This window comes from Lutra lutra, chromosome 8 (genome assembly GCF_902655055.1).
Source record: "Lutra lutra chromosome 8, mLutLut1.2, whole genome shotgun sequence".
Classification (NCBI taxonomy): Eukaryota; Metazoa; Chordata; class Mammalia; order Carnivora; family Mustelidae; genus Lutra; species Lutra lutra.
The window spans coordinates 65261023-65284734 of NC_062285.1; the positions used below are offsets into that span (position 1 = coordinate 65261023).

At 40.1% G+C, this 23712-nt stretch overlaps 2 protein-coding genes across 18 annotated transcripts in view; one reads left to right on the plus strand and one right to left on the minus strand.

The window, feature by feature from the left end:
- Positions 1-5527, plus strand: part of PRICKLE1 (prickle planar cell polarity protein 1) — a 111194-nt gene extending 105667 nt beyond the window's left edge. For all 8 annotated transcript variants that reach the window (XM_047741904.1, XM_047741905.1, XM_047741910.1 and 5 more), the window contains 2 exons: positions 857-1720; positions 3692-5527. In XM_047741904.1, coding sequence (XP_047597860.1) covers positions 857-1720; positions 3692-4551 — 1724 coding nt within the window. In that variant the 3' untranslated portion in view covers positions 4552-5527. The remainder of the gene's footprint in view (positions 1-856; positions 1721-3691) is intronic.
- A 7991-nt stretch (positions 5528-13518) lies between these two features.
- Positions 13519-23712, minus strand: part of PPHLN1 (periphilin 1) — a 158624-nt gene continuing 148430 nt past the window's right edge. For 9 of the 10 annotated variants that reach the window (XM_047741305.1, XM_047741303.1, XM_047741300.1 and 6 more), the window contains one exon: positions 14930-16883. In XM_047741305.1, the coding sequence (XP_047597261.1) occupies positions 16689-16883 (195 nt within the window). In that variant the 3' untranslated portion in view covers positions 14930-16688. Of the gene's footprint in view, positions 14118-14929; positions 16884-23712 lie in introns of those variants that run through there. The other variant, XM_047741299.1, reaches the window with a different exon arrangement.

Below are 23712 nucleotides of genomic sequence, written 5' to 3' on the forward strand. Positions count from 1 at the left end.
TTTTTTTCTGTAACTTATATACAGTGAAATGTACAGATCGTAACTCTTTTGGCTTGTTGCATTTTGACAAATGGATATATAGTCAGTTCTCAGTATTTGTAATAGTTGTGTTCTATAAAGTTGCCTGAATTATTGAGTACAGAACCATTGTTCCTGGGAACAGGGTTGGGTTCCTATAAGCCTCTGGTCACATTTTCATCAGCTGATCAATATTTAATCTTGTTTTTAATGTATGTTTTTGTTTGAAGGCATCTTATTTAATATACATTGATTCATTCAAACTGACTTCCCAACCAGTAGCACCGTAGCTCATGCCTGAATGAAGCTTCTCTAGGACACACATATTCTCTGGAAGACACAGCCCAGTCTTCCTGGGCTTAGGAACACTATCCAGCACTATGCTTGGGGGCCATTTTCAACAGGAGAATTAACAAAAAGCACAAACATGTGAAGAAAACACGATTATAGAAACTAGAAGAAAGAGAAAACAGACCCAGGCTATGTCAGTTGTTTAAAGAGCTGAGACAAAAGACAAGATGTTGCTTTGACCTAGCTGAGAACATGCTTCTCAGCTGGCTCAAATTTTTTATCGTTCTGCACGTGCCTGCAAATTCCTTGAAAGCCCTGCAAGTGTTGATTTCAGGGTTACAAATAAATTTTAGCAAATAGGCAAATCAAAAATACGGAATTTGCACATAATAAGAATTAACTGTACCTGTGTGACCCACAACCCTTTCAGGATACAGAACATTCCCATCACCCTTGGAGTTCCCTCATACAAACAGTCCTGCCCATTTCTTCCTCCTCTAATTCAAGATCAAACTGTAATCTCCTCCTCTGACCTTTTCCAAAACAGGTGTGGACCATGCCCAGATGACCTACGACGGGCAGCACTGGCATGCCACAGAAGCTTGCTTCTCTTGCGCCCAGTGCAAAGCTTCTTTGTTGGGATGTCCCTTCCTTCCCAAACAAGGCCAGATTTACTGCTCAAAAACATGCAGCCTTGGTGAAGATGTCCACGCCTCTGATTCTTCGGACTCTGCGTTTCAGTCCGCTCGATCTAGAGACTCCCGAAGAAGTGTCCGGATGGGCAAAAGCAGTCGGTCAGCCGATCAGTGTAGACAGTCCCTTCTCTTGTCCCCTGCTCTGAACTACAAGTTTCCTGGCCTGTCAGGCAATGCGGAGGACACCCTTTCTCGGAAGTTGGATGACCTGAATCTCTCCAGGCAGGGAGCAAGTTTTGTCAATGAAGAATTCTGGAAAGGTAGAGTGGACCACGAAACCCCAGAAGACCCTGAAGAATGGGCTGAGCATGAAGATTACATGACGCAGCTCCTCCTCAAGTTTGGTGATAAAAGCCTCTTTCAGCAGCAGCCCAATGAGATAGATATTCGAGCCAGCGAGCATTGGATATCTGATAACATGGTTAAAACTAAGACCGAGTTAAAGCAAAATAACCAGAGCCTCGCAAGTAAAAAATACCAATCTGATATGTACTGGGCACAGTCGCAGGACGGACTGGGTGATTCTGCTTACGGCAGCCACCCAGGCCCTGCCAGCAGCAGAAGGCTCCAGGAGTTAGATCTGGACCACGCGGCTGCGGGCTATAACCATGAGCAAACACAGTGGTATGAGGATTCCCTGGAGTGTTTGTCAGACTTGAAACCAGAGCAAAGCGTTCGAGATTCTATGGATTCTTTGGCTTTATCTAATATCACAGGTACGTAATCTAGGGATTACGGGGTATTTGGAAAAAAGAACCACTAAGCAAGTTATTCAACAAACTATGGTCCAGCAGTAGGGGCGATGTTATTTAAAACTGCAGACCAAGGGAAGGAGGAAGTTTACCTTAAATGCAGAACACGAACAAAACAAACATGTGCATACGTGTGTGCATCTGTAGACATTTTAATATAAGCTTTTTGAATAGGTATTGTCCGTATTTTAAACAGGAGGAAACGGATTTATTTGGATAATGGAGTCTGCATCTTGTCTGAAAGATCCTGTACTCTTTGGATTGTGCTATATGAATTTCAAGATACTAAAACCAGGCTGTGTCCTTTATAAGCTCCTAGTATCTTTTATATTTTCCTGAATTGCCCTGTGACAACAGATAGCTCAAAATAGCTGAATGGTTTTTTACCCAGATTATAAAAGAAGTTCACTTTGTTTCCAAAGCATACTCATATCAGTTATCTACATTTTACCCTTAACAATGATCCTGAGCTGTGGAGAGTGGATATTACTTATTGAGTTTTATAAATGAAGAAACTTGAATTATCAGGAGGCTAAATGCCTAAATTGACATGTGTTTTTATTTTTTTAAAAGATTTTATTTATTTATTTGACAGACAGAGATCACAGGTAGGCAGAGAGAGAGGAAGGGAAGCAGGCTCCCTGCTGAGCAGAGAGCCTGATGTGGGGCTCGATCCCAGGACCCTGGGATCATGACCTGAGCTGAAGGCAGAGGCTTTAACCCACTGAGCCACCCAGGCGCCCCTTGACATGTGTTTTTTAAAGGCAAGACTGAGCCTAGAACCCACCCTTCCTGAGTGTCACATTTGCATTAAGTCTTTGGATACAGAACTATCACTGGCCCATGGCTAGCAAAGGCTTCGGTGGCTGCCCCTTGCCAGGCCTAACCCCGGCAAGGAGGGAGAAGGGAGCTACCTTCCTGGTTTCCGTTGACTTGTCAAAGATGCCTACAACAAAGGGGAGTTGAGGAATGTGGGTGGGACGACACTAAGCATATCCTGTTTGCCAGGCCCTGTGGTAGTTATTTTAACATGTAGTATCGAAAGCAGACATCATTTGGTACACCAAGTGTTAGGGCTAAACATTCCTTGCCAATAACAGGCTGAGAAGTAGGCTCCCTCTAGAAAGTAGGAAGTTACGTGGTCTCCAGTGGACGGTAGTCTGCACCTTGCCCGAGTCCCTTACTGCCGGCTGGGCAATATTCATTTAACTTGCCTGGGCATTGTTTTTAAAAAAAAAAAAAAGAGCATTATCCATTTTGAGAAAAGCTTTTTTCAAGTCAGATTAATCTGAAAGTAGCATGGTTCGTAGAGACTAAGGGGGAAGACTGGATGTGATGGTCCAGGTGTAGGGCTGGCCGACTTCCGGTAAAGGGCTAGACAGTATTTGTTGGAGCACACGGTCTCTGCTGCAGCCACTCAGCTCTGCAGAAAGCAGCGGCCGATGATGCGTAAGAGAATAGGTGTGACTGTGTTCCCATGAGACTTTATCCCCAAATAGGTTGTGAGCCGAACATGGCCCTGGCACTGGTGTGCTGACCTCTCATCTAGGTATATAAGGACCATAATGGTGTGGCCCCGTGGAGGCAAAGGGAAAGATTGCTTTGAGAGATGTTCAGGTGAAGTAGTCTGGTTTTCATGTATTAAGAGGCAGAAGCTTCTACATGTCATGTTCTACATAAACTAATGAGACTTTTATGAAGCTTTGAAATTTGTGCTGCTCATGACATGTGCTGTAACTATCATCTGGCTCCAAAAGAACTGGGCTCGTAAGAGGCAGTGCCCCTTGTACCGACAGAAGTCAGACCACCTCAATTACGTATATATGCATGTCAGTCTTACCTGTGGGTGTTAGTCAGATATTGAAATTTGGGAGAATTTTCTTTGAAATGCTCCAAGTGGCTTGTTTGTAATAATTGTCTCGGCTTTTCTCCTAGGGGCTTCCGTGGATGGAGAAAGCAAGCCGAGACCCTCGTTGTATTCCCTGCAAAACTTTGAGGAGATGGAGGCAGAGGATTGTGAGAAAATGAGCAATATGGGGACTTTAAACTCTTCCATGTTGCACAGGAGTGCGGAGTCCTTAAAGAGTCTAAGTTCAGAGTTGTGTACAGAAAAAATCATGCCTGAGGAGAAACCAGTCCATCTGCCAGTGCTTCGAAGATCCAAGTCTCAGTCCAGACCACAGCAGGTCAAGTTTTCGGATGATGTCATCGACAACGGAAACTATGACAACATCGAAATCCGGCAGCCTCCAATGAGCGAGAGGACTCGAAGACGGGTCTACCATTTCGAAGAGAGGGGATCCAGGTCTCATCACCATCGCCGCAGGAGAAGTAGGAAGTCCCGCTCTGACAATGCTCTGAATCTTGTTACAGAACGAAAATACTCTCCTAAGGACAGACTGCGACTTTACACTCCTGATAATTACGAGAAATTTATACAGAATAAAAGTGCCCGGGAGATCCAAGCATACATCCAGAATGCTGACCTGTACGGACAGTATGCCCATGCCACCTCCGATTATGCACTGCAGAACCCGGGACTGCCTAGGTTTCTGGGACTCTACGGTGAGGACGATGATTCCTGGTGTTCCTCCACCTCCTCCTCCTCCGACTCAGAAGAAGAAGGGTATTTTCTTGGACAACCAATTCCTCAACCCCGGCCCCAGAGATATGCCTACTACACAGATGACCTTTCGAGCCCGACTTCTGCACTCCCTACTCCTCAGTTTGGTCAGAGGACAACTAAATCCAAGAAGAAAAAGGGACACAAGGGCAAAAACTGTATTATTTCTTAACCTAGTGAGCTGTGAAGATGTTTAAACTTTGCCATTAACCATCTTGAATCATCTTTTTTCTTCCATAGGAAAGTTGCTAAAATAGTTTAAAGTGCTTTGCCCATGTAAATGAGACTCCTGCTGCTGTTTACAGTGTCAGATTAACATTTGGAAGGTGTGATTTCTCCAGTTTGCCCTCCTTGGATGGTGCCAGGTTGATGTGACATCTTGTGCCTGTCAGGTGCATTCCAGTTCTGTGTAGCGGCTTTGGTCTCCAGTCCGCAAATCCTCCAGAAACTGTCCCGAGGTGATTGGATGGGGGTGTGTTGATTTTAGACAATGGAGAACTTCCGCCACCTTTGTAAAGCGATAGTGTTTGTCATTTGTCTACACCAGGTTGGCCCAGGTCCTGATCAGTCTGTCTTGTTGTGCGGCATGCACGTAGTCACACTGACCCAGACAGTACTGTGCATCCCATCGTACAAGACCACCTCGTTCCCTTTCAATTAGCCAGGTAAACATTGCATTGTATTTGCTCCAGCTACAGATTGAAAAAGACATTGCTATTTATAATGTAGTATTTCATAGACTTAAGTGTATTCCTAATTTAACGGTGCAAATATTAATGTACATATGTACAGTTCAGATTTTAAAGCTGATATTTTTATATCCCTGAATTGCAAGACATTTGTTACACTGCAGTGCTAGATTTGTTGGGGGAACCAGAAACAGCATTTATGGATGAAATGATTGCTTGTATTTTAGTCAGGGTTTATAAGCTTAGATGGTCAAATTTATATTGCCTAGTGATGGAAAGTTCAAATTTTTTGATTTTTCAATATTAAAAAGGCTCTGTATGCATGGTGGGGCTATGTAAATACTCTTTAAAACTATGGCCCTATTAATCTTACGAGTGCTATTTATGGGTCAAGCAATGTAAACTGTATAAATGTAAAAACAAACCCATACATATCCCTGGAATATATGGTAAAAACAAGTAGAAGTTGTTTGGGTGAATGTTTTTTTCCCCTTTGGGGATGGTAGGGGGTGCCTTTTCCATTTTCAACAGAGTGGTGATTATTTCCTGGGAAGAGACCAAAACTTACAAGGATCTGCTGTATAGGACAGAGGATTTTGTAGATTTATTATTTGAAGAGAGGCTATTCCTTTTTACCCCTCCCTTCTAGCTAATTTGTTGGTCTTGAACAGCAATTTTGAAAACTGGGCCTTTGGGTTATGTGTTTCCTTCAGAGGATGCTGTGCCAACTGACTACTTCAAGTTTATGAGGTTCTGTTTCGAGGGGAAATTATCTTGCAGTTGAACTAATGAGCTGATACTTTGTTATGTGCCATACTTGCACATACGTTTTAGTCCCAAGGTCCTAGTGTTATCTTGGACCTTTGGGAAGGTATTAAATAAATGCTTAATAAATAACAAACTACCTTTCTGAACACAGATGTTTGCAAACATATCCAGGTAACTTCCATTTTGCTCGTCTGTTTCGGCATGATTTATTTTGCCATTCTTCTACCGTTAACAGGCCACATTTGATTCCTGCAATAACCTTTTGCCCCTACTAATAGGTGGGAAATAGGACTTGAGGCACAGAGGCAAACTTGTCCATTATTTAGTGGAATGGCGAAAAGCTACGTTAGGCCTTGGGGAAGGAGGACATGAACCCAGTTGCTAAACCAGCGGTCCAGCATCCTCTACACCCACCCCTCTACACCCAGATAGGGCAAGGCTTTGTAGCTGGACTAGACAGAGCTCCTTCAGAAGCACGCAACAGGTGACAGCATGCCTACTCAACAGCTCTACAATTTCCCTGGTCTGGTTCATTTTTAAAAATGTATCAGCGGTGAAAAGGAAATGCATGTACCTGGTAAAACAAAATAACAGAACAACTCGAAAGACAGCAGAGTATCTCCTTTCCACTCTTCATCCCCAGTCCCTCAGGTCCCTTCCAGGAAGTAACCACTATTAGTCATTTCTAGTGTGTCCTTCAGATGTTCAAAGCATATTTATGTAAATATCTTTTTTAAAGTGGTAGCAAACCATCCACGCTTGTATTTGCTTTTTTCACTTTATACGTGGACATTCCACATTAGCACAAATAGGCCTACCTCGTTCTTTCAGTGATGGTATAGTACACCATAAATGACTTACCCAGTCCCTTAGTGAGGGACTTGAATTCCTCATAGATACCTTATCCTGCACATAAATTCTGAGCAGCAGCATTCCTGGGGCAGAAGTTATATATTTAAAATTTGGACAGATATCACCAATTTTCCTCCAAAAGTAATCTAATTTTTACACTAACAAGGTAGAGAGTGCTTGTTCCACCACAATCTCACAGAACATATTAGCAAATATCTCCCTTTCCAATCTCTCTCAGCTTTTCAGAATCTATGTTGCAAACAGTGGGCATCCTTTTGGAAAGACTGCAGTGATATGTTGCTTACAAAAGATGAATCATAAACAGTAATACGTAGCCTGGAGAAATGTTGGTGGAAGCTGAAGTCACTGTCCTTGGTAGTTTTCAAGTCACTGTCAAAAGATCAGTTCCTTTTGCTTCTGGCAACAAGCTCCCTATTCATTTTTTCGTTTCCTTATGTAAGAGTTCTATAGATTGCTAAATGCTTCAGGAAATGCAGAAATACTTACGATAATAACGGGACCTTTAAAGCTTCTCAGTCTCAGGAGGAAAGACAAAGACTAGCTGCAAAAGAAGAGAAACCACTGCCTTGCAGTTCTGTCAAGAATTAGGTGAGAAAACTAAGCATATAGTTACTGAAAGTTATTCATAGATTTAGTTATTAACAAGAGTGCAAAGTATCTGACAGGGTCCCAAGATAAATATCCAATGTTAAAACGCAGTCGCTAACCTCTACGCGTGTGAGGCAGAGCCCTATTTGGTGCATTTGCTGCACTTGAGAGCAAACTGGAGAACGTTTTGCTTACGATCCATGAAGGGGCACGGATAAAATGTCAACGGGACCCCCTTCAGCCCTCACTAAAAGAAAAGAACATGATTCATTTTCTGTATGCATTTGCGATACTTTATGCTCTGCCTTCTAGTTTCTTGAGTTAAATAAAAAGCACCAGAAGGAAAAGGAGGTATCATTTGCTGTCTAACACTCTTCCTTTAGATCCAAATCGTGGGCCGCCTTTAGAAGAGTAGTAAAATTGGAACGGGCACCCAAGTCTGCTAGCTTTCCAGGTCTGGCATGCATCCCTGCCCCACTTGGTTCTTGGGTGATGGGTCCTGAAAATATCGAGTACCCAGAGGGTTTTAGTGCAGGTATTATTAACACAGCGTGAGTATGCTTTGGTTTCTTGAGCTTCTCTTTTCTAATGAGTGCTTGACTACTGCCATGGAGAGGAGAACAAGTGTTGCTTAGACCTGCCTTCACGTTTTTAGAAACCAGCAATTTAAACTTTCGGCAAATCTAGCTTTTAAATGCTAGCAACTAATTCAAACATTTCTGAAACACTTCGAAAAAAGTGAGCCTGCCGGGGCGCCTGGGTGGCTCAGTGGGTTAAGCCGCTGCCTTCGGCTCAGGTCATGATCTCAGGGTCCTGGGATCGAGTCCCGCATTGGGCTCTCTGCTCGGCGGGGAGCCTGCTTCCCTCTCTCTCTCTCTCCCTCTGCCTGCCTCTCTGCCTACTTGTGATCTCTCTCTGTCAAATAAATAAAATCTTAAAAAAAAAAAAAGTGAGCCTGCCATCAGCAAATCTCTAGGGCATGAGTTACATACTCTGGAGCCTGAAGGTGATTCCCCTATCCCTCAGAGCTGATGAGGAGAGGCACAATTAATTACCGTTTACAGAAATACTTGTGAGCTTTTCTGATGCACAAAGGAGAAAAACTGAGATTAAAAAAAAAAAAAATTCTGAGAGCCTGAACAATGCTGATTAACACTGTTATGGTCAATATCCTTTTCATTAGTCAAATGAGAAAACTGTGTATTGCCTGGTTCCATTTGCTAGGCATTCTTAGGAGCTACCCCAAAACGGGAGGCATGCTACCGTACAGTCGCGTGAGTTTTCTGTGAACACACTGGGAAGGTTCACCTGGTAAACAAGGCCAAGGAGAAATGAGCAGGAGTACCTGAATTTTGTGCCTCTGAGCTCACATTTTGCCGAGAAGAATCAAACTTCACTGGGGAGAAAAGTTTAATAATACCTTTCACAAAATGGGAAGAACATATGGAACAAAAACATTGGGTAGGGGCACCTGGGTGGCTCAGTTGGTTGGGTCTCTGCCTTCGGCTCAGGTCATGATCTCGGGGTCCTGGGATCAAGCCCCACATTGGGCTCTCTGTGGGGAGCCTGCTTTCCCCTCTCTCTCTACCTGCCTCTCTGCCTACTTGTGATCTCTGTCAAATAAATAAATAAAATCTTAAAAAAAAAATTTGGTATATATAGACTTGGTCACAGGACAAGAACTGATTGATTCTTTTTGAACAGAATCAGCTAGTTGGTCTAGTACTCCTATCTCAGGGATCAATTTTAGCCTTAACTTTTCTTTTTGCAAAGGAAGTGGCATGTTTCTTTACTGCTTTGTGTGCACAAGGTATTGTGGAGCCAACTTTAAATATAACTTGCAGCCCATTCTCTGCAAACATCTGATTCCAAACAACCGTTAAGAATATGAAACCAGGGGCGCCTGGGTGGCTCAGTGGGTTAAAGCCTCTGCCTTCGGCTCAGGTCATGATCCCAGGGTCCTGGGATCGAGCCCCGCATCGGGTTCTCTGCTCAGCGGGAAGCCTGCTTCTCCCTCTCTCTCTCTGCCTGCCTCTCTGCCTACTTGTGATTTCTGTCAAATAAATAAAATCTTAAAAAAAAAAAAAGAATATGAAACCAGTCCTCTTAAATGGTAATACTTGCTTTAGTGTTTCTAGATAAATGAACCAAGCAATTGACACTGGAAAAGACAGTCACCAATCTAATACACATCAACACAAAGCTGATCTTGTGGAGTGGGGCCGAGCCCACTGGATGCCAGGATTCAGGAGATCTGGGTTAGGAGACCCGCCTCTCTCATTAACTCAAGCAGGCTAAGTGCCCTGACCCAGTTTCTACTTTTGTAATATGAGAGTTGCTAGACCATCTCAAAGGTTTCCTTCTAGTTTCAGTATTCTGTGAAGACTAAACTGAATTTATATGTCAAGAAAGTCTTTCAGTGAAGTGTTTTTGCCTTTTTTGATTCATTTACCAACATACTGTTACCAACCAGTATGTTGGTAAATGATTGCTAAAAGGATGATCCCTCCAAAGGGGGAGCTAAAAACTCACGGGAATAGGGAACTTTTAAAGGGTTGGGGCTTTTGTCTATTAATTTTTATTTTTCTGTTAATGCTTTGGACTCTCAGTGGGCATGGGTTAAACTAAATCATGGGGGAAACGTCTGAGGATGTTACATCCCTACCAGTGCATATGCTTCAAACTGGCTTTTGCCTTCATCAAGTAGACCATTGGGAGACTACATAAAGTATGTTGAATGCAAGATACTTTCCTCCCTCATGTTATTTTTCTCCAATTACCAGAAGGATATGATTTTTTCCTACATCTTAGAGGGGTGCTACTGGTAGCAATCTTATTCTTGACTCTCCAAACATGTAAGCAAAGCTGAAAAGGTGTTAACTATGTTTAATTAATCTTGGTTCCCAGAATGGGAGAGTTGAATTACCAAGTCCATTCCACTTAAATGGCTCTTCTCAAATCCTCCATGGCTCCAGGTATACAGCAGCCGGAAAGCCAAGTCCTAGGCTACACCATGGCCGTGAGGGCTGTAACCCTATTTGCTGCTTGCTTCCTAACTACCCCTGGTGAATCTCCAAGGTGTTTCATAAAATAGCTCCAAAACAGAAGTCCTAGGAACCAATATGGAAGGTAGTAGCAACTGAGAATAAAATGAAAACAGGAAAAATCTACTGAACTAGGCTTTGAATTTTCTCTAAAGCTTTTGGTAGAGTTATTTTTATATTACCCATTCAATTACATGCACATACATCAAACAGCCAGTATGTGCAGGAGTCAGGATTTTAACCTAGTTATGAATGACCACCAAACTTCTCACTTCGTCTAAGAACACTGACTTTAGAGTTGCAAGATTTGGGTAAAACTCTGGCTCTGCCACTTCCAGCTATATGACCTTAGGCAAGTAATAACTTTTCCCGCTCTTGACTGTAAAAGGAGAACAGTTTCCATTGGCTTATTATATGTGAAAGTATGAATCAAAAAACACTACAAAGGTCTTTCTAACCTTGTTCAGGTTGTGAAATAACTGAATACATGGTGTTTTTCAGGATCTTATGAAGTATTTGATAAAGTAAGCCTGAAATATATTTGAACCTACATCCAATATAGTAACAGTAAGATTCTCCTCTACAAAAGTAGCAGAATACAAAGCTTAAAAGAATAGGAAATTTCTGCCAAAGCACAGCTAGCTCTGCACCCTTAGCCCCAGCTTACCAAGGTCTGGGCAGGATCTCCCCTTCCTTCACTCAACATTCCCACCCCAGGACAAGTAGGCCATGGAGGCCATAGGCCTTGCAGAGGTCAAGCCATCCCAGGGGATGAGGAGATGCTGAGGAAACTCGGTCTTTCATCTTGGACTCTTAGGGATGGGGGTGGAGAGGCAGGCCACTCCTATATGGTAAAGAAAACATAATTCTCACACAGGTTCACCTCTCAAAACAAGTGAGCCCTGCAGTGTTCCCAGACTACCACCCACTATGGTCGTCAGGCTGTGGTGGGAGGGCATGCTGGCGGGAGCCCTCAGGTCACTGATGTTCAGTCCTATCTAGAAAAGGAGGGGGAAGAAATCAAAAGCTTGAGCACAAAACAATTACTCTAGCCTGGTAAGCTACAGCTCTGGTGGACTGCATTTTCTCTCCCTCCCTGAGCCCCCCACAACATACAACACATACATACTTTCCCATCCACTGGAGGCTGACCCTATTCTGGCCTCAGAAGCCTTCCCTACCAGGTGAGCATGGGGTGTAGGTAGAGAAGGGTACCTGGGATCTGGTGCCAGAGAGGAACCCAGCTGGCTGGTGCTGGGCCCACTGGAAGGTGTTGTGGACATCTTGCCAGTATGTCTTTCTCAGGGGTATGATCACAAAGGATGGGAATCCTCCCACTTGGAGGATGATGGGACCGCACGCTTCTGGTCATTGGATCTACTCCCTTTCCCCAGGTAGCTTGCCCAGCCTTACCCACTCAGTGAATGCTCGCTGTCCCCAATGACAGTAGGGTCTCCATCTCTCTACCAAGAATAGGGGTACCAGTAGGTGCCCCCAGGAACTCGGCCCTGGGCCAAGAGGAACTTTCCTGAAGGCACAGGCCAGCAGGTTGTATGGTCAATAGCCAGCACAGCTCTGTCTCCTCCTCCTCATCTGTGTATTCCAGCCGGAAATAATGTGGTAGCCCAAGTAGTGGATACATATCTCAGCTGTCCCCTTGCAGCAAATGTCTGTGTATGTTGTGGTTACTTTTTATCTTATATGTTCTCAAGTGTTCATATTTCAATAAACCTCTACCTTTTCACTCATACAGTGAAAAAACTTTAAAACCTTATACAATTAGTGATAATGGTCTAACACTAGAAACACTTCATCTTAGCAGTCGTGCTTTGTCATCAGGCTGCCTTTACTGCCATACAATCATGCGTCAGACTTTAATGATACTTGTCATCAAGTGAGATTTTATTTTTAAAAAATATTTTATTTATTTATTTGTCAGAGAGAGAGAGAGAGAGCAAGCACAGGCAGACGGAATGGCAGGCAGAGGCAGAGGGAGAAGCAGGCTCCCTGACGAGCAAGGAGCCCAATGCGGGACTCGATCCCAGGGCGCTGGGATCATGACCTGAGCCAAAGGCAGCTGCTTAACCAACTGAGCCACCCAGGCGTCCCTCAAGTGAGATTTTAAGTACAACTTGGAATTAACTCAGTGGACTGGCAAAGCCTTTTATATAAAGAATCCCCATTAGCTCAAGATCAATTACCACAATGGGAAGGCAAGACTGGTACAGCCTACTGAGAGCCAACTTCAGTGAAGCCAACCCTCAAATACCATTTACATTAATTTGAACAAAAGCTGAGCTGCTAGGGAAAAAACCAGCAATGTGGCTTAAACAATGAGGACATTTATTCCTCTGTCACATAACAGTTCAGTACTCCATGCAGGGATCCAAGTTCCTTCCATCTTGTGGCTCTGCAACAAATCAAGGCTGAGTAGCTGGTTTACTACTTCAAGAGAGGGAGAAAAGAGAACACAAAGAAGCATATTCACTGTCCTAAGGGTCCCAGCCCAGAAATAGGAGTACTTCCACTCAAACTCCATAGGATTCAACTTAGCCACTAGGTCATAACTAACTGCAAAGGGGAACATAGCAAATGTTGTCCTAATTAGGCAGTCATGTGACTCGATTTCAACTCCATTACCATGAAAAGGAGAAAAGATTCTGCTAAGTGCCTTAGTTACTAGTCGACTATTCCTTCCTCCACCACCTTTTTTTTTCTTTTTCACTGAATTGAGTAACATCAGAGCTCTTAAGAAAACAGGCAGGAAGGAGGTGGTAAATGTACTGTACATCACCCGCAAACCTTGGTCTGGCCAGCAGCGTGTGGCCACTACTCACAGGAGCTCCAGACTCCAGTCTGAGTAGTGTTACAGTTGTAAAGTCACCTGGGTGGCTGGCTGCCCTCCATACTGAATACTGTCCACCAAGAATACTTCACAGATCACCAAAGAACTGCTACAGCCTTCTTTGGAGTTTAGGATCCCTTCCAGGAAACTCTGAAATGAAGCTGAAACTACCGTATAATACTTGGGCAGTACATGCGGAGTCCTTTCTGAAGGGCAGCGGGCTTAACCTTTCTTCAAGAGGTTCTGGGTCTATAAACTGGCTCAGAGTTGGTAAGTGGCTGAAAGGCTATGAGAAATCAATATATTTGGCAAAAATAAATACAAAGGTAATATTTTCAAAGGTAGTATTTTCAAATGTTATTCTTGAGTAAGGAGAGAGGATAAAGCTACAAGCATTCGGAATCATTCATTCTGTTGTCAACCCATCTTTTCCTACATTTGTTGCCCATCATCTTTCCCAACCAGCCTCAGTCACACAGGTCTGTATCTTTCCCTATACCATTCCCCTCTTCCTAGACTTCTGTTATGTCCCCTTCTCTGCCTAAATAAGCCCTAGTCCTCCAAGACCTTGGGGTCAAATGTCACTTCTTTTGTGACGTGTCAACGAATACAAGTACCTACAACATTCCAACCTGTGCTAGGAATTAGGTCACAGAGATGTGGTTCCTCCAGAGGTTACTACTATACAGAGGTAGGAATTAATCCTACTATTTTCTGAAACTTAGATTCATAGTTACACAATTATTGAGCACTTCTGTGTGCTCAATCTTATCTCTTTTAATTGCCTGCTCAGATATCAAGACATCTTAAAGTCACCAAAGTTAATGGTTTTTCAGTTCTTCCATCCTGCGGCTGAGTAGGTGAACTAAACATTGAGGAATCTTGCAGTAGAGAGTAATAAAAATCTACATTTCGGGAAAATACTTTAAGCCTGTTAAAGAGAAAAAAAAAGACAATCCAATTATTTAAACCTAGTTGCTTTATTTTGCACTTTTAAAATTCACAAAAAGCTTCACGATAGCACTTTCCCCCATTGATCATCAAGGCTTTATGGTAAGACAATGAAAACTTTATCATATCAATTGGGCATACTCAAAAACAATGGATAATTTACAAACAAATTTCTTTAATCAAGAACATTTTGCAAAATACACAATCTGGTACACATCTGAATTCAACTACCTAAAATTGGTCTTTAAAAAGCTGTCAAAAACATTTTTAACACTGACAAGCCTACCAGAATAATGCTGATGGTAAGCTTTAAACAGCTTTAAGTGTTGAATGTTAATTGGGGGAAGGGAAGAAGAAGAATTATTGGTTGGACCTACATTTAAATGAGTCTGTAAGTAAAACCTCTAGTTGAATGAATTTCCAGTTTCATGAAGTTCAACAAAATGAACAAATCCTTTGCCTTGGTGGTAGTGTCTTAACTTTTATTTTTAAACTTGTGGCATCTTGACTAAAGGAATTGAATCCTGGAATCAGAATATTTAAGGAAGAGAAAAACAAGAGTGGAAAAAAAAAAAAGTTATAAAAGGGATGCCTGAGTGGCTCAGTGGGTTAAAGCCTCTGCCTTCCGCTTGGGTCGTGATTCCAGGGGAGACGCACACAGGGGAGACGCACATCAGGCTCTCTGCTTGGCAGGAAGCCTGCTTCCTCCTCTCTCTCTGCCTCTCTGACTACCTGTGATCTCTGTCTGTCAAATAAATAAATAAAATCCTAAAAAAAAAAGTTATTAAAAAGAAAAAAGAATAGACATGGTAATGGAAGTTCCAGAGGGCGCTTGGGTCACCTACTGGTTTGGAGTGTCTATTCTGTATCTTAAAAAAAAAAAAAAAAAAAAAAAAAAAAAAAGAAGAAAAACTAGAGTGTAGGGGAAGAAACAGTTATCAGTACTTTCTTAATCTTTCTAGAGTGGGTAACAAATAAAATCACTGTCCATAATTAGGGAATTAAGACTACCAGAGATGACACCTAGGGTTTCGTTTTAGCTTATGTACAATATCTAAATGGCAAAAATAAGAGTTCAAGGTGGTCTCATACAGGAAACTTAAGAAAATAATTGTTGTGTTCAAGCAGTTTTTAACATTTATGGAATGGCATAATACTTATTATAGGATTCACCAGATAGATGTACTGCTGTTTCCACCTTTAATATAACTTTTATCTCTTTTGGGGTAGCTCTTTAGATATTATCAATATAGGCCACTAAAGATAACACCAGAATTCAAGTGAAAGAGAATAGAAATGGAAAGAGGATGGGGGGTGGATAATGAAACTGGATAGCAATAACAAGCATGATTTTTAAGGTTTCCTAATGCCACAGAAATACACATTTTGGCTAAATGCCACTGGCCAGCTGGAAGGGATCAGGAAAAGAGTGGAATATCCTAATGGTCCCAGTTAGATTTTTAACTAACTCGTGATTTGGACGGCTCGCTCATGAAGAACTGTTTACATAGACTGCTTGGTGAGGGGTAGTTGTGCTGGGGTTACTGCCTACTCTGCTTTGTTTCTTTAAAGAATACTTTTGAGGACCCCTAAAAAGGGCATCAGATCAAAGATCTTGTTAAGACTTCAAAAAGAGATTAACAAAGGCATAATCTGTAAATGGTTCAATTATGGATATATTGACCTTTCTTGAGATTAAAAATACAGGCCTGGGAAAAAATGAAACTCCACTACTCCCCCATATTCTAAATTTTCTCTTTCAATTAGAAGTTTCTAAAGAAATCTCAATTTGAAAAGAGCTCTCACTTTTCATTTCAAATTGACCCTTCTCTTAGTCTTATAGATGATATTGTTCAAGACTCCTATATCTGCGAGAATGGTTAGGAGTTTCAGGATTATTTTAGTAGAAAACATTAAGTTCTTTCACTTGGAAAATAGGATTTTTTTATGAGGTCCTTTTGAGATTTAAGTACTCTATTTTATCACAATGAGAATTAATCTCAAAGCAAATATTCTGTAAGATACTAAAGTATTCAGTTTATTTGGATAGTATACTTGAACATATTAAAAGTTACAAAGCCTAAAATAAGCAAGCAACAAGTCAATAAAATCAAACTCAGAATTCTAACATTTTCACATGGGATCACTGACTATGAAATGCAAAAATACTATAAATGTTTTAGTGGAGTGATCCCTAACCTAATAAATTACACTAGTGTGACCAAAACAAACAATCGCATATTACAGAAAACAAAAGAACATGAGCTGTTCTCCAGGACTGCTTTTTCAAAGCTTGAAAAATGAACTGACCCATCATTTTGGGGGAGAAAAAGAGAAGTATGAATTAGGAGGCTCTACATGTAGATTTTAAAAATTCTAATTAAAATATCTTCGACTATTTCAGATGTTTACTTGACATTGGAAATGTGGTCAACTATCATAAAGTATTTCTCTTCATCACAAAAATTCCATATATTAAGGATTTACACAATCCAGGAAAAACAAGAAACAAAAAAACCCTAGAAACATTTTTGCCTGAGCAAGTAATTTTCTAAAAAGGCTCTCCAAAATCTTGACTAGAGGTGTCATACTCTGCAATGAAATGCTTGAGTTCTTCAACACACCGCTCACCTATTTCATGTAAATTCTGTCTCAATGCAAACTGTATAGACTTTTCTAATGAAGGATCTTTTTCAATCAGCATTTTCACAACCATCCCGAAAGTTTCACAGTCTTGTCGGTAAACCTAGAAAGGCAAAATACATTGTGGTTAGCCAAGAGTAAAAATAATTAGCCAAACACTGAGCTGATTCAGTTAGCAAAATGATGATGCTGAAGTCTAAAAATGAGATATAATAATACAGTTGAACCTCCCTCACCCTTGAGTAGTCACTACTGTCAAAGGCTATGTAAGCCTCTATTTCTGAGATTTGCTGACAAGAATGAGTAGAAAAACACTGATATACCACATCACTGACTACAGAAGTTAGGCATCGCATTTGTCAGTATCAGGCAGTGTACTAAAAGGACATCAGACTAGGGAAGAACTAAGAATAAAGGCTTGCTAGGTAAGGCACGTTCATGACTTTATTTATTTGCTTGTTTGGAAGAAAAAGGGTTTCTGAGCCCCTAACTTTAGATTCTTTGTTTGAATCATGAATCATGACAAATTCAAAATTCTGCTTAGTATACAACAAACAAAAGACTAAAAGTGTCTATTTGAAAAAAAAAAAAAACTTCTGAAGTTATATTTAACCACAATTAAAGTCACCAAGGCAGAGTTAAGATCAAAACAATGTTATATACACACGTTCACTTATGTGTATAAACATATATATATAAACACACATATACATGTATACACATGGATACATGTATATGTGTATGTGTATATATATATATATATATTTTTTTTTTTACTTCAATATGTATATATAATCTTTACTGGTGGCAATTAGATATTATTCCCTGTCCAAAAATTGCTGAGTTTTCTCCCCACTTAATATCATTTCCTTGATTTGTAATCACAAAATGCAGTTTAGATTTCTACACTATTTTTCATACCCTTAATGCACGTATTTAAAGAAAAATTACAGCTAATGGGACGCCTGGGTGGCTCAGTTGGTTAAGCAGCTGCCTTCGGCTCAGGTCATGATCCTGGCGTCCTGGGATCGAGTCCCACATTGGGCTCCTTGTTCTGTGGGGAGCCTGCTTCTCCCTCTGCCTCTGTCTGCCACTCTGTCTGCCTGTGCTCGCTCGCTCTCTCTCTCTCTCTCTGACAAATAAATAAAATCTTTAAAAAAAAAATTACAGCTAAGTATCCATAAAAAAGTGAAATACAAATTATCTGATTGAAAGGAACTATTACATGAATTTTAATTTTTTAATATTTAACAAAAACAATTACTATAACATGTTTATTCCCTGAAAAATGATTTATTCATTTTTTTTAAGAGTTTATTTATTTGACAGAGATCACAAGTAGGCAGAGAGGCAGGCAGAGAGAGAGGAAGGGAAGCAGGTCCCCTGCCAAGCAGAGAGCCCGATGCGGGGCTCGATCCCAGGACCCTGGGATCATGACCTAAGCTGAAGGCAGAGGCTTTAACCCACTGAGCCACCCAGGTGCCTCTGATTTATTCATTCTTAAGAATTTCAGAAAGAAGTGACCTGAGACACTGCTTGGCTTATTAGTTTTTATTCCTCCAATGATCACTACTAGTTGTTGTGGTAGTTGCTGCTGTTATTTTTTAAGTGTCTGCAATATTTTTTTAATCCCTTAACAATAGCTATTTCAAGAAGAATATTTAATTTTGACTTGCAGTACTAGGTTGCTAAATTGTTCTAAATTCATTTTCTTGCTTTTAAAAACCATTTCACAAGCCCCAAAGAAATTAACAGAATAAATTCTTCAATTAACACAGAAAGTGAAATACGTAAAACCTTAGCTGCTTTCTCCATCTAAGCCCCCGCTCCCACATGTTTGGTGTGATGAGATTTAATCATATTAGCCTTAAGTTTAATTCTCAGCTATCTAAACCAACCATTTATTCCAGTTTATCCTAAGGTTTACATGGTACATAACTGATATTACTACTCTAACAAATTAACTTAAAAAACAGTACACCATTCACATATTACATATAATGTCAAGACAACAGAGCACATTGACTGGTTTAAAAAACACGTAAGTTTTTACATAAAACTTCATTAAAAATCACCTAAGTCAAGCCAATGCAGTCCCCATGGGGGAAAGTCAGAACCATGATGCTTCAGTCCTAGTGGAGGTAAATTCCTTACCAAACCAGTCAGCCCACATAATAACAGTATTCTAACACCAACCACAGGCCTCAGCAGACCACTTTGTAGGTGGCCTAAATTTTATAGGCTTCTTTTTAACAGATGTAGTAGATGAGGATAATGTTACCCTGTGAATTAACCTGCAAATTCTTTAATGTAAATCTGCTGTTTTACCTAAACTGTAACTCTTCGTTTAGCATATTTACTGAACGTAAATGTGCTAGAGATTTGCATATCAAAGGTACAAACACATTAAAATGTGCTCATACATTTATTTAAACTATAAACTACTGTCACTCTGGAGACAAACTAATATAAGCATTTAAGGATTGTGTTTTATTTTTTAATTGTAAGTCCTTTTTGAATTATTCATTGTAACAGACAAATGTTTGTACATTAGTTGACAAGAACAACCAGAACTGCCCACAGCAACATAATTCTCTCTGAAGGGGTAATTTTCTAAAACTGTTTAAAATATACTGGTTGGGCATTAGACAGGAAATAATTAGTTTTTTGTTGAAGGAAGAACCTCACCCTCCAACATTTTATAAATAAAATTCACAACTGTCAGAAACCTATTTCCGAAATCTGTTCCACAGTAAACTCAATCCCAAACAGGAAGGGTGTAGTTTTCTGTAGGAGAGCTTGTTTGCTTATGGTCCCTGGCTGGAAATGCATTAATAATCTTCAGATCTGATATCTACAGGCCACACAGGAAGATTTTGTTGTTGTTGCTTTTTCCCCTCATTGAACCTCATCAAAATGGGAAGCAGGTTAAAGTATGGGTGGGGTTTACACAAACTGCATAGAAATGATAGTTAAATTTGCCAGGAAAATGAAAACACTACCCAAATGTGGTTTCATACAATACTTTATTAGAGGCCCGCAATAATAGTTAAATTCTCACAAGTATTTCTAGGAGTAAAGGCATATGACAAAATAAAACTATCAAGGCTTTTTACTATTAATTATGTTCTTCAGTGACTGGAAAAAGAGTGTCTACCAAGTTTGTTCTATCTAAAATTTCTTGTAATGACATAAAACTCCTTTAAAATGTATACCATTTAATCCTTACCTCTGTGCCCACAAAAAGAGAAGCCAAAAATTAAGGCAATGTAAGTTATTACAGGAGAAATTTCATTTCAGACAAATCTTTCTCCTGAACACAGGTGGAAAAAAAAATCTTCAACACAATTTAGCAAATCCAAGAATGTACAGAAAGAATTATGCACCACAACCAAACTGGATTATCCCTGGAATGCAAGGCTTGTTCGACATCTGAATATTTATTAATTTAATCCAACACATCAATAAGCTAGAAAAGAAAAATCACAGGATCATAAGAACAGATGCAGAAAAAGCATTTGACAAAATACATGACAAACTGATTCATGACAAAAACTGTTTACAAACTAAGAATAAAGGGGAACTTCCTCAACTTAATAAAGAAAATCTACAAAAACCCTAAAAAGCTAACACTACCTGGTGGAAAAGTAAATGTTTTCTTCCTAAGTTAAGGAACAAGACAAGGATGTCCTCTTTTACCATTCCTATTCACACTGTACTGGAAATTCTAGTTAATACAGTAAGACAAGAAAAGAAAATGAAAAATATAGCAATTAGAAAGAAGAATACAACTGTTCACAGATGACATGATTGTGTGGAATGTCCCCAAGCTGACAAAAAACCGACTGCAACTACTGAGTGATTATAGCATGGTTACAAGAGTCAAGGTTTATATACAAAAGTCAACTGCTTTCCTTTTTACCAGCAATGAACTATTAAAATTTGTAATTAAAAATACAGCACACACATACATATACACAGTTAAGTCTAACAAAATATGTACAAGATCTTTATGAGGGAAACTATGAAACACTAAGCAAATAAACCAAAAAAGACATAAACACATATATTCTATTTTCCTGATTGGAAGACTCAATATTGCTATGATATCAGTTCTTCCCAGACTGATCTATAAATTCAACACAATCCCAACAGAAAGAAATCCCAGCAAATAATTTTGAGGATATTGACAAATTGACTCTAAAGTTGATACGGAAAAGCAAAAGACCCAGAAGAGATAACATAATACTGACCAAAAAACCAACAAAGTCATAGGACTGACACTCTTGGACTTACTATAAAGTCAGAGTAATCAAAACTGTAAGGCATTGTCAAAAGAAGGCAAGTACATCAATGGCACAGAATAGCCTGAAATAGATTCATACAGTTATAATCAACTGATCTAACAAAGGAGCAAAGGTGATTCAATGGAGAAAGGACAGTGTTCAATAATAGTGTTGAAGCAACTGGATAATCTAGATACAAATCTTATACCTTCCACAGAAATTAACTCAAAATGGATCACAGAGCTAAATGTAAAATGTAAAACTACATACTTATAGAAGATAAAAGAAGAATAAAAAATCTAGATTACAATACCAAAAGCATGTTTCAGGAAAAAAAAATTTGTTAAGTTGTTTTGCATTAATAAAAACTTCTGCTCTGTGAAAGACACTATTAAGAGGATGAACAAACTACAGACTGGGAAAAAAATTTTGTAAAAAAATATATTCAACAAAGTACTGTTATCCAAAATATACAAAGAACTCTTAAAACTCAAAAATAAGAAAACAACTTGATTTAAAAATGGGCAAAAAATGGAACAGAATAGAAAACCTAGAAATGGACCCTCAACTCCATGGTCAACTAATCTTTGACAAAGCAGGAAAGAATGTCCAATGGGAAAAAGTCTCTTCAACAAATGGTGTTGGGAAAACTGGACAGCCACATGCAGAAGAATGAAACTGGACCATTTCCTTACATCACACATAAAAATAGACTCAAAATGGATGAAAGATCTAAATGTGAGACAGGAATCCATCAAAATCCTTGAGGAGAACACAGGCAGCAACCTCTGCAACCTCAGCTACAGCAACTTCTTGCTAGATGCGTCTCAAAAGGCAAGGGACTAGAGGGTATTATGCTGAGTGAAATAAGTCAGAGAAAGACAATTATCATATGATCTCTCTAATATGAGGAATTTGAGAGGCAGGGTGGGGGGTTGTGGGGGGTAGGGAAGGAAAAACTGAAACAAGATGGGATCGGGAGGGAGACAAACTGTAAGAGACTCTATCTCACAAAAACTGAGGGCTGCTGGGGGGAGCGTAGGGAGAGGGTGGCTGGGTGACGGACATTGGGGAGAGTATGTGCTATGGTGAGTGCTGTGAAGTGTGTAAGCCTGATGATTCACAGACCTGTACCCCTGGGGCAAATAACACATTGTATGTTAATAAAAATAATTTTTTTAAAAAGGCAAGGGAAACAAAGGCAAACATGAACTACTGGGACTTCATCAAGATCAAAAGTTTTTGCACAGCAAAGGAAACAGTCAACAATACCAAAGACAACCAATAGAATGGGAGAAAATATTTGCAAATGATGTGTCATATAAAGGGCTAGTATCCAAAATCTATAAAGAACTTACCAAACTCAACACTGAAAGAACAAATGATCCAATCAAGAAATGGGCAGAAGACATAAATAGACATTTCTGCAAAGAAGTCATTCAAATGGCCAACAGACACATGAAAAAATGCTCAACATCACTCAGCATCAAGGAATACGAATCAAAACCACAATGAGATACCACCTCACACCAGTCAGAATGGCTAAAATTAACAAGTCAGGAAATGCCAGATGTTGGAGAGGATGCAGAGAAAGTGAAACCCTTCTACACTGTTGGGTGGGAATGCAAGCTGGTACAGCCATTCTGGAAAACAGCATGGAGGTTCCTCAAAAAAGCTGAAAATAGAGCTACCCTATGACCCAGGAATTGCACCACTGGGCATTTACCCCAAAGATTCAAATACAGTGATGCAAAGGGGCATGTGCACCCCAATGTTTACAGCAACAATGTCCACAACAGCCAAACTATGGAAAGAGCCCAGATATCCATCGACAGATGAATGGATAAAGAAGGTGTAGTATATATGTACAATGGAATATTACACAGGTATCAAAAAATAAAATCTTGCTGTTTGCAGCAATGGGGATAGAACTAGAGGGGATTATGCTAAGCAAAATAAGTCAATTAGAGAAAGACAATTATCATATGATCTCAGTGATATGTGGAATTTAAGAAAGGCGGCAGAGGATCATAGGGGAAGAGAGGAAAAAAATGAAACAAGATGAAACCAGAGAGGGAGACAAACCGTAAGAGACTTTTTTTTTAAAGATTTTTATTTATTTATGACAGATAGGGATAGCAAGAGAGGGAACACAAGCATGGGGAAGCTGGAGAGGGAGAAGCAGGCTCCCTGTTGAGCAGGTTGATTCCAAGATGCTGGGATCATGACCTGAGCCAAAGGCAGACACTTAACGACACAGTCGCCCCCCAATAAGAGACTCTTAATCTTGAGAAACAAACTGAGGGTTGCTGGAGGGAAGCGGAGTGAGGGGATGGGGTAAGTGGGTGATAGACATTGGGGAAGGTATGTGTTGTAATGAGCACTGGGTATTATATAAAACTGATGAATCACAGACCTGTACCCCTGAAACAAATAATACATTATATGTTAAATTAAAAAAATAATAAAAAAATTTTAAGTGGGCAAAAAATTTGAATAGATACCTCACCAAAAAAGATATCTGGATGGCAAAGAGGCACATGAAAAGACTTCAATATCATATGTCATTAGGATACTGAAAATTAAAACAATGTGATGAGATATCAGTACACATTTACCAGAATGGTTAAAATCCAAAATGCTGAC